The sequence below is a fragment of the Trachymyrmex septentrionalis genome, unplaced genomic scaffold (assembly GCF_001594115.1).
Source record: "Trachymyrmex septentrionalis isolate Tsep2-gDNA-1 unplaced genomic scaffold, Tsep1.0 scaffold40, whole genome shotgun sequence".
Lineage (NCBI taxonomy): Eukaryota > Metazoa > Arthropoda > Insecta > Hymenoptera > Formicidae > Trachymyrmex > Trachymyrmex septentrionalis.
In genome coordinates, this window is record NW_017305569.1 from 1,102,659 (window position 1) to 1,114,618 (window position 11,960).

The 11,960-nt window shown below is 35.4% G+C and overlaps 2 protein-coding genes across 5 annotated transcripts in view; both read left to right on the forward strand.

The window, feature by feature from the left end:
• The window catches only part of LOC108750974 (anoctamin-8), a 21,585-nt gene extending 13,460 nt beyond the window's left edge, over window positions 1-8,125 (forward strand). The window contains exons 10-16 of one of the 4 annotated variants that reach the window (XM_018490857.1): window positions 658-732; window positions 795-1,112; window positions 2,521-2,718; window positions 3,115-3,406; window positions 4,006-4,311; window positions 4,925-5,195; window positions 5,627-8,125. In XM_018490857.1, the coding sequence (XP_018346359.1) occupies window positions 658-732; window positions 795-1,112; window positions 2,521-2,718; window positions 3,115-3,406; window positions 4,006-4,311; window positions 4,925-5,195; window positions 5,627-6,176 (2,010 nt within the window). In that variant the 3' untranslated portion in view covers window positions 6,177-8,125. The remainder of the gene's footprint in view (window positions 1-657; window positions 733-794; window positions 1,113-2,520; window positions 2,719-3,114; window positions 3,407-4,005; window positions 4,312-4,924; window positions 5,196-5,626) is intronic. The other 3 variants (XM_018490858.1, XM_018490859.1, XM_018490860.1) reach the window with 3 other exon arrangements.
• A 1,527-nt stretch (window positions 8,126-9,652) lies between these two features.
• Window positions 9,653-10,950, forward strand: LOC108751004 (NADH-quinone oxidoreductase subunit B 2-like). The gene is made up of 3 exons (XM_018490923.1): window positions 9,653-9,742; window positions 10,144-10,701; window positions 10,791-10,950. The coding sequence occupies exons 1-3, from the start codon at window positions 9,724-9,726 to the stop codon at window positions 10,886-10,888; spliced, it is 675 nt and encodes a 224-aa protein (XP_018346425.1). The 5' UTR covers window positions 9,653-9,723; the 3' UTR covers window positions 10,889-10,950.
• Window positions 10,951-11,960: the final 1,010 nt, after the last annotated feature.

Genomic DNA, 11,960 nt, shown 5'->3' on the forward strand with positions numbered 1-11,960 from the left:
CATAATTACTACAATCACTTTTTTATTCATTATATCACAATTCATTGAATACATTATACAATACTGTGTAAATGATCAAATAGAAAGACTTTCTTATGGAAAAAACTTATATACATATAATTTTTAATCTCAAGTTATTCTTTTATAACTATTTTTACATGATATATTTAAATTCTGAATATGACACAATAAATTCTGTGTAAAATATATAAACGCAATGTATTGAAGATAAGAATTTTTAATACTTGTTCATTTATAAAATTTTTTATGACTAAAAATAAAAATAATTTCACTGCTCAGATTAATCTAATTTTATACATTAATCTGCGATTGCGGCAAATAAACATAAAAATAAATTAAATAAAAATTAACTCGATATCTGAAAAAAGTTATCGTACATTAGAGGTGGACATTTTGAAAAATACAATGTAGACTTTAAGCTTTTTGTTTTAAAGCAGAAGTGCCTGCTCTGGCTGTCTCTGTCGCTGCATGAACATTCTTTTTGCAAAAGAACACTTTTTTGCTTACGCTTAAAATAATCTTATACAACACAAGCCTTCGTAACCGCTCTTTTATGTGCATTTTGTATATATAATGTATGTGTGTTAACGCCACTGCGATTTTCAGATAATCTGCAACGACTATCCTATATTTCAGTTTCAGTTTGTAAACTCCTTCCTATCGCTGTTTTACATCGCCTTCTATCTTCAAGATCAAGAGAGACTCAAAGAGGTGAGGATTCAACTTTCCTGTAATATGTTATAATCATATAAGAACATAAATTTCCGTTTTAGCAATTGGCGGCTCTACTCATAGCTCGTCAAGTGATCGGCAATCTGAAGGAATCCGCGGTGCCATACCTCATCGAGCAACTACGGCTGGCACGGCTGAGCTTCGAACTGTTCGGGGCCTTGAGTCCTAGCGAGGCACGGCCACCCCCAGGCCAGGAGGGTGAAGAGGTACAGGGTGGTAAGGACACCGAGGAAAAGGACGAACGACCTGACAGCGGCAAAACGAAGCAACCGCGAAACGTCAGCCAGGCAGAATTGGAGAGTTCCCTCTACAGAGTAGGGCATCCCACTAATTCTCTACTTAGTGACGTTACGTTCAAGGTTTGGTCTAGATTTAGCCAATAGATCTTTCGTTTTTCTGGGAACACTACACCGCACACGCATATCGTCCTTCGAACCACTCACAATTGAAAACATAATGTATATAGAGATATATAAAAATAAGGAAGGACTTATCAAGCATCTCTCTATCAAGATTATGCTTAATAGATGTTTCAGCCGCCCCGTCAAGGTCTCCTTGAGTTTCGAGGGTGTTATATAAAACTGCGAGTGAATCGAACGCGTCGTATCGTAAATCGACCCATTTATCTCGCCTAAGACCTTTCTGTCCGTTCTTTTCAGACTGCACTCTTCGCATTCTATATTGCATGACGACTGAGCCAAACTATTAATAGCAATATCAATGTCACATTGCGTTTGTAGATCGTTTCTTTTTGCAGAATTTTAATGATTTTTATCCCGTTTCATACCCATTCCATCGACGACGCACAGGTATCGACCAGGAAGGTAATATCACATTCATCCTTTAAAAATCAATCCTTTCTGTCACAAACAATCGCGATTTTTCTTAAAAATGTAAAATGTATAGTATAAATTTAATAATTAAATAATTTTTTTAATGCATTGTTGTAGCGATTATTAATCGATCAAAATATTACTTTTTTATATAAACCTCAATCTTATTAAGTATTTAATAAAAAATAATAAAAGTTTTATATTTTATGTTTCGAATTACAAAAAAGTTATAAAAAGATTTATTCAGCTCCAAGTATTAATTTTTTAAGTAAAATATTTGCTATACATCTTTCAATATTACATATTTTACATTTTTTAAATGATGCAGAGTGACCGAAAGGAACAGAGCTCTATGGTTTATCACGCAGAGCCCATGCATCCTCGTGTTCTCAACTTGTATTTTAGCAAAGTTTCATTTTCTTTAATGTGTGCACGTGGATTCACGCCCAAAACACGATAAGTGTTTTCATTATTCAAAGGCAAAACTAAATATATACTAAATATAAATGTATTTTGTTAGCATCATATTAAACAGACATTTTTATTAAGTTGTTATCTTTTAAATAAACTTGCATTATTTATTTTACTGCCAAATATTGACAATACATAAACAATATATTTAAACAATATATGCAACAGAACTAACAAATCTTATCTTTTTAGCATAATATAGATATTAATATATATAAATATGCAGACTCTTTATATTCATATAAAAGAAACAATAAAATAACTGCTTTTTCTATAGCGGAGTAAAAGCTCTCACCAAGAAATATACTACATTTTATGTAATGTAATTTATAAAATTAATCTAAGACTATCTCTGAGTAAGTTTTGTAATTTATATATAAATAACTTGTAAAAAATATATACAGTATAATAATCACAAAAATATGTTGCCTAAGCTTAATAAATAATGATTTTCAATTTGCAGTATGACGGGGCGTTTTCAGAGCATTTGGAAATGTTATCGCAACTAGGATACGTCTGTCTCTTCTCGTCTGCATTTCCATTAGCTGCGATGGCCGCTTTACTTGGGAATTTGCTCGAATTACGCGGCGACGCGTTCAAATTATGTTTCGTGCTTCAACGACCTTTTGGGCGTAGGGTCTCGAATATCGGTACATGGCAAGTAAGTGAAGAACGATTTTCGAAAGTTCATAATATGCACAAATGTAAATTTGAGAATAAATTTAGCTAGCAAAATAGTTAGAAGAGAATTTTAATAAATATTTATCACATATATCTGATTTTGCCTTATCTAAAATTTAATCTGATTTTACCATATCTCTGATTTAATCTTATATTTATATTTAAGTTGTATTATATTTATGTTGCCTTTACAAGTGTTCAAAGTATTCATTTTAGGTACAATAGATATATGCAAAATAATCATAAATTAAAGTTAAAGTTAAATAGAATGAACTTTTCTTTATATATCTTTGCATGCTAAATCCATCTACGAAGTTAGGAAACACATTGTAGACAAATATAGTTCAATCAATAATTAATTTTGGAACTTTAATAGAACGCCATGGAGGCAATGGGCTTGGTCGCTATTTTGGTAAACTGCGCTCTAATCGGATTGAGTGGGCAGGTGCAACGAATGTTTCCGGAGATGTCAGCAACGCAAACCATTTTACTAATCGTGGCATTGGAACACATCATGTTCGCTATTCGATTTGTGATTATTTGCGCGATTCCCGATATACCTCATTGGGTCGCCACCGAGATGGCTAAAGTGGAATTCTTAAGACGCGAGGCAGTTCGAAGGCTATCTTCGACTCCGTCACCGGAACAACAACCAACGACAGTGATAGGTACTTAATTCATCTTTATCCGATGCTCATCAATGTACACTACCTACCTATCACCTAATACATCAAAGTTATTTTATACATGGAAAGATTTTGTTGGAAGAACTAAAAATATTTACTTAAATACAAATCTGAAAATAATTGTGTTGGTCGATCAAAATAATTAGATAAGAAATTCAAACATGATGAACATGTTGCAAAAAGTTTTGATATTCTAATAAGTTTGTTTTATATATAATTATTTTAATGATCTAACAACATTATTTTCAGATCTATAGCCTGTTAAATTTTTAAATATTTCAACAAAACTTTCCATATATGACTTCTTTGTAAAAATTGAAATATCTTCATACCCCAATTTTATCTTTCCTGATCCAGTGGCTTTTACTATCTGCTTTCTAAATTCCTTGGAGTGGACCCTCACTCTAAAGGGTGATACTTCACTCTTCAAAATGAGATTCATTCTAAAAGCTTTAGAGAGTGCCTATCCGGTATCCTGTTCGCGAATATGATCTCCGCTCTAGCAGCACGAAAGTGTTAATCGCTTTGCCTGTCGCATTACATCCTTCTTCCTACCATCTATTAATTTCGCTCGAACTCAGGGAGATTCGTGGTGAGTCCAGCAGACGGAGAAAGCGAAGAGCAGATGCTTTCCGATCGCGCTGCTTATGCGTCCAGTCGGGCGGACACCCCGACCCTGGCTTCGACCACCACCCACACACCAAGTGGTCCGACAACGCCGAGTGCCGCGTCGGTGCCGAGGATCGCGGAAACACCACCTACGGCCGGAACCCCCGGCAGCGGTGGAAGCAGTAGCGAGACCAGTCCGTTCTTACCCGAGAGTAATTCCAACGTCACCCGGGACATTCGTAACACGCCGAGATGTTCCATACCCGGAGGCGAACGAGGTTTGGTTCATAAAATCGCGCATAAACTGCGATTTTATATAAGAAAAATTTATGTAACGCTTCATCATCATATACAAGTATAACAATTAACACGTTGCCTCTCTGCTACGATCAGATCGATTAAATTTTTTTTTTAATTCTAAAAGTTAATGCCGTAAAATTTTGACATAAGTAAAAAGTTATTGTGTAATTCAATAATTCAATATTTCCTTTCTACTTTTTACTTTATGATTTTCGGAGTCGTGTTTATTATTAGATAAATAGTTAGATAACAATGTAAAAGAGAAAGTATGCCAACAAACAATTAATATTTTTCATGTTTAATTATATTACATAATATTTTATTATTATGCCTATAATAATGAAAATTTTGTAACGTATAAGACACAAAACTTTTAAAACTAAACTACCCACTTCAGTTGTTGTTGGAAAGATGTGAAATTGTTACAGATAAAAGTCTATAGATAAGGCATAAAATTGCTAGGCGGACGACGTGTTAATCGTAATCTTCTTACATCATGGTATTAATGCCTGTCGCAAAGGTTCTGCATGGCAAACCGTGCAAAATACTTCATTAGGCATGGAATGGTCGCATTGACGAAAAGTTTCTCAGTAGGAAGACGCTCGAGGGAGTGGTTAAGCAACGAACCGGAAGCGTCCGGTACCAACGATCAATACGGCCATCATCTGACCATCGGACCACACGGCGGCGTCGATTGGGTACGTCGATTAGGTTTAGAGCCAGGTGGACGAAAATCGAGTGATTCCGAAATTAGCGGTGCCGCTGCAGTGAGCGGACGGGAGGAGGAATTAACTTTGCACAGGTCAACCGATTGCATCGTCTCCAAAGAACTCGCTTCTTCCTCAGACAGCGATCTTCTCAGGTACAAGGAATAAAATATATTCTGTACAGCACAGATCATTTCAGCAATATTGCAGTAAAACATTGAGAACGTTACAGCAATGTTGTCGCAAATATCTTCGCTGTATGGATACGTACTATGATTTTTCTCTGATTAAATACACTCCGATTACACGTCTATTTTATTGATAGCTTTGAATATTTTCTTTATTCCTAACATTGAAAATATTTTTCTTATACATATCCTTTAATCGTTCGATGTTATTCCTTTTTTATTTTCTAAAACTTTTCAAGTAAATCGCACATTCTGAAAAGTAAAATCTCACTCTTAAAAATTAAATTGAGTCACTCTTTTTCAAGACTGGCTCAATTTTCACTTTTTAGTGTAAGATTCCACTTCGAAGAATTGAAAGGGTATATTTCAGTGCTAATACATTAGTTCCTTATTTAAAGATCGGCACCGCCCTGGGCGGCAGCTCATAGAAACCAGAAGTTCCGCTTTTCGCCCGAAAAGGAAAAGGAACGCGAGAAGGTGGAGAAGCAACAGTACCACCAGCAGCAACAACAGCATCATCAGCGGGAAACTCGAGAAACCCGGGAAACCCGGGAAACCCGTGAAACTCGTGAAACGCACGATCATCGAGCGAGCGAGCGGCAGTCTTATCTCGCCGAAAAGGAGAAAGACTCGAGCGGGCTGTCGGATTCCAGCAAAACCATCTCGAGTCAAGAAGAGGAGAAACCGACGAAGGAGGAACGGGAGGCGAAGAAGACGCGCGTGAAGCAAAGCCTGATGAAACGGGCGCGCTCGGTGGCGATCTTCTCGCTAAAGCTGAAGGAACGTCGCGCACGGGAGGCCGAGCTTAAGGCCAAGGAAGCGGAAAGGGAGGCCAGGTGGCAACAGCCGCAATCGTGCGTCGGCGGCGAGCTCTCGTGCATCCCCATAGAAAAGCTTATCTCCGTGGACGACATCGCGGCCATGGAAATGCGTCGGCCGAATCATTAGCCGCTTGACGATTCATCTTTCTCACACTTTTATTTCCACGCTACGTAGAGAGCCGTTCGCGTACCGCGACACGCGGATTTCCGCAACCGACGCGACGCGCGACGGCGAGATCGCGTTCTCCGCGTTACCGGACGAGAGAAAAAGGCGCACAAAATCATCGCAGACACAAGGGATCCCATAGACGACAGTTCCGTAGACACTACTCCCGATACCGCTCTCTAGATCCAGGGCATCGAACCGCGATCTCCAATTCGGTTCGGTTCCGGAACGGAGTGCGGCACACTTTCCAAGATTCTACACGGAAAAGGGAATCTGCCAATAGCTATCGAATGTTGAGCAAAATAATTTCATTCAACATTTGATAACTATTACAGACTCTTGTTTTTAGTGTATGCAAATAATGACCATGTTCCATTGATAAGGACTGAAAATCCTTAAACACGGATTTGCGCAGATCTTGAACTGACATCGTGGCTAACGGTATGAAGCTTTAAACATGACGTATCTTTTTTGAAGAGAAGGAAAAATAAAAATTTCGCTAATTTGTAGCGGAATGATTTCGCGGGAGATCGCAGAGTATTAATTTTGGGACAAAAAACAAATTTTACCGATTCCAAAAAAAATCGATGCGATAATTTTATGAAGTGGAGAACTTTACTACTAATTTTCTAATTTCTACTAATTTTAAGAATTTCTCAAACTCCAAATTTTGCAAAACATTTTAATTAGATAGATTATCCTCGGAACACGCATTGGATAGCTGAAATTAATCTATGGCTACGTTAATCTATGGTTAACGTGAAATCTTTATTATGAATTTTATTTCCGATACGCTTTAACGCGCAGTTCCGAAACCGAACGTATATCCATTCCGATAATTTTAATTTCTCTTCGATTCGATGCTCTGCACATTCTCCTAGCCTATTATAGGTCGCTCGACGTCGTAGATCGTTGAGCTCCAAACGTTCCGTTCGTGCCGTCAGTATTCTACGCCGAAACAGAATTATCCTCGGCTGTGCTCCATAACGCGCGTGTAAGGGAAATCCTAATGACGCAGTCGGACCCGGCGATTCGTCGCGGAATAAAGAGATATACCGAAAATGGAATATAAGTCAGGAAAATCCCTCTCAGAGAAGAATGTATGATGTGTCCGGTTACACACTCGCTGAATAGCGAGCCGCTGAGTCGGCGCGAAACTCAACGAAAAATTTTGAAGAAGGAAACTTTGTTGTTGTTGCGGTAATAAATTGTTAATTAATCTATAAAATTTTAGGCATTAATGGATTAAAGAAACTTTTTGCTAAATAGATCTCTACGAAGGCATATCACATTGTCGAGGCCATCCGCGTTGTCGCCGTCGCCTCTCAAGTTTCGTGTCTTCGTCCCCTAAAATCGGACATGATGTAATATGGATGCAGGATGGGTTCGCGGCCACGTGAAACTCATCGGCGATGAAATAATGAGTCAAAGACCATCAGGGTGCATGGTACACGCGAAGCTCTTCGTCCAGACACGAATTAAAGGATCTAGTGGTCGTTTTTGTATATAGCGAAAAAATGTTACGCAGAGAGTTGTAAAATCGGTTTCCATGGCCTAGCCTCATGTCCCCGTCCGCGGCTGAACTTTAGCGCAGAGAGTTGTTGAGTATTACATACACGAATACATGTATACATACACACATACAAAATAAATACAGATACATTACATTTTATTACATTTACCAATTGTTAGCTTAGTATTTATTAATCATTAGATGCATCCACATTGAGCACTGTTGAGCAAACCGATAATCGCATTGTACGTAGCGTACCCTTCGGGAATTTGCGAGACACAAGTGCATTAGATGCAAAATTGATAGATTAGCCGCTTTTCGTAAAGGCAGGTCGGAATAAATTCAGCCGGAAGCATCTGTGTTTGTTAGATGTTTTGTATAAAACAAGAGAATCGAGCCAATAAAATATTCTACAAAATACTACATCGCATTCTTCTTTTCTTTGTTCCAAAGATAAATGTATGTACTAACAGTACACGAGCAGTGTTGCTGCAACTTTTGTGCAACATTTGTGCTGCATGTAAGAACATTATCTGATAATTATGTGCGCAGTGGGTAATTGTGCGCATCCTGGCTTGGTACTTTTCCAATGGATTTTACCACATCATTGTGGTGAAATTTTTACGCAGGAGGTCGTCCTCTTAAGATATAAACTACAAAAGATATGACATAAATACATTACTAATCAGAGAAATACAAAAAAGTGAAGTCACATTTTTTCTTGTTATTTTAGCAGTTAGAAAATAAGGTGGTAAGTTGGTATTTTAAATTTATTTGATTAAAATTGCATACGTTATTAAAATATGTTATTATGTACGTTTTTTAAATTGTTATTCATTAAGTTTGATTAAGAAATGTTGAAGTAATCATATTTCATATCGAGTCAGGTCGTGGCGAGTAATTGTGCGCAAGCGTTTTGAAGTGCGCACAATTACCCATCTTTCATATACTATGTGACTAGCACTCATTTTTTCGTTTTTTTCTTTGCATTATTATTTTATTTTTATTTGTCAAAGTCTATGTGTATTATTATTATATTAGTTTTCTATTTTTGCTTAATATACGAGTATGTAATATATACTTAAAATATATTTAATATATATTTATATTGCATATAATAAATATATTTTCTGATTTTTTGTCAACATTCTATAATTCATTCATTTCCTACGACTTTAGCTTTGTGCACAATTACCCGACGCGCGAGAAATTTTTTCGTTTCTTCCTTTTTACCAAATACAACTTTATTGAATGAAAATTTGTTCGGTATGAGGCTACGTAATGATAGAAGAATGTTTATAGTTTCTATTTCCATACTTATATCGCTTTGAACTTGGAAAATCATTCCAGAACAATAAATTTCCCTTAGGTGCGCACAATTTACCCATTTTCTCTAATGGTAATTGTTAGAAAATTATTTAAGCAATTTTATCAAAGGAGAAAAAGAAAAAATTATTAGAATTAGTTCCGTTGAAATTAAACAACTGACCTATAATTTCCATTTGCAATCCGTCCGGATGTATCCAGATGTTTTATTCTTGTTGTACACGAATAAACAGGTAGTTTGTCTTTGTTCCTGCACTAGACTGCATTAGAACTCCCTTTCTTACTTTCGACAATATCAAACACATACCTTTTTCACTTTAAGTTTCCAAAAATGTACACTCAGCCACAGAAAACAGATGAACTGTGATGACAGAACTATGGATTAAACAGACAGAACTCTGGACATCCAGATGATGATTCTAAACACAGCTTAGCTTTGCAACTGTTGTAAAATTCTTTAACATGATTGGTTTATACATTTATTTAGATCCAGTGAGGAATTAAAGACAAAATCAATCATATTAAAGAATTTTATAACAGTGCAAAGATATTTTATCTGCTGAATGCAACCATTTAAACTGAGGGTTTTTAGTAGAAACTGGCGCATGCGCCTATATAACCTGCGATGTAGCAGCAAGCCATCAAGTTCGTGACGACGTGAGGTCGAAAATGTTTCGTTCTGTTACACGTGAGTTATTTTACCAAGAATTATATTAATTGTCATTAAATGACCGTCTCAATACTTAATCCTGATGTACTTTAGGCATATTGTGCATTTAATCCCACATCAAATAAAATTTCGCGTACATCTGAACCGCGGATGATCGATATCATTTTGAAGCAAACTTCAGTTTTTGCTCACTTTTCGTTTTAATGTCGCGCTATTGCATAAGATTGCACTCTGATATACATCACAAAACTTAATGCGCATTTATTTATTTGCATAGTCGTATAGTTTATTTCGAAACGTTCGAACCGATTAAAATACCGATCATAACCTTGTCAATGCATTTAAGATAATATTTACTAAAAATTTAATTATTTGTATAAATTATTTTGCGTTTTATTTATTCATTTCTTTTTTTATAGATAACGTCCCTCAGGGACTGGTGTCCCTGGTGCGTAATAATGTAGCAGCATCAGGATCTGCTACTGCTGCTACATTGAAGGTTCAGACAAAAGACATGGCTACGGAGACATCAGTGCAGGAAGCAAAGACTCAGCTGCCAGAGAAACCGAAAGTCGAGCCATACAGTCCTTTTCAAAAGTCCAGTAACATGGCAGAGTATGCCTTGGCCAGAGCGGATGATTTACTGAATTGGGGACGTAAAGGATCGCTATGGCCAATGACTTTTGGTTTAGCCTGTTGCGCTGTGGAGATGATGCACATCGCTGCACCTAGATACGACATGGACAGATTTGGCGTGGTATTCCGCGCTTCGCCACGACAGTCAGATGTTATTATAGTTGCTGGCACTTTGACGAATAAAATGGCACCTGCCTTGAGAAAAATCTATGATCAGATGCCTGATCCCCGATGGGTCATCTCTATGGGAAGTTGCGCGAATGGAGGTGGATATTATCATTACAGCTACTCAGTGGTTAGGGGTTGCGACAGGATAATACCTGTGGACATTTACGTACCTGGTAAATTTGCAGTTATATTTGTATTCTTCTTATTTAAAAAAGTATATGTATAATACATATTTATATAATATAAACTTTCAATATTGCAGGTTGTCCCCCAACAGCTGAAGCACTATTGTATGGTATTCTTCAATTGCAGAAAAAGATTAAACGTATGCAAACCACACAAGTTTGGTACAGGAAGTAATGTACCTGACATTATAGTAAAAAAATGTATAAATTATTAAAAAATTGTATGATAATTGATAATTAAGCAATAGAGAAGTTGTATATCATTTAAAAATGTGATTATCGAAATAAATCACATTCAATAAAAATAAATTTTTTTTTTATTACCATACATGTTTATTATACATGTTATTACCATACTTGTTTACTTTGTATGTACATTTATTTAAAAAAGAAAAAGCTGAAACTAGTTTATTTGCATCATTATATTTTTACTTAATGAATTAAATATATCACAGTTGATCATATATATATATGATTAAAAATATATTCTAAAATATTTTATGAAAGCTTGAAGATATATAAAAGATATTTAATACTTTTATTTTTATTAAACATACAATCGCGAATATATATACATGCACTTTATTGCATATAATTGTCACAATGATAATGAAAACGAATAACAATTTTTTAAAAATATATATTATAAAAAAGATATGTAACTCTCTATATATGTAATTAAACGTGGCTGTAATATTATTTGACAAATTTTATTAATTTCATCTTGTAAATAATTGTCTTCTTCTGTCCCTTCTTTTTTTCTCTGTTACTAATTTGTATATCTTAAATTTACTTTTCTGAAAGCTAGATATCAGACTAATCGTAAAATCATGTTAAATCAATAATCTGTACAGTAATATCCATAAGATATCAATATTATATTTATATGTACACATATATATACACAAAACACATACTAGAGTAAATGAAGCTTGTACTTTTTATATTGAGAAAAGAATTAAATATTTGTATAAACCTGTGTTTTATTACATTCACTATTCTATTGTTTACTTTTCTTACTTCTAAAAATATACAAAATGTAGAAAATATGTTCAGAATAATTTAAACAAAGTAAAGAATTTTACACACAAGTTTTTTGCTGTTTAAGTTACCACATTCTAAGGCCCCTTTCTTTGTTTATTTGTTACTGTAACTAATATTAATATATAACAATTACATTTTTATTATATACTCATACAATGCATACATATAGTATCTTAATAAAAATACATGTATATATATATATA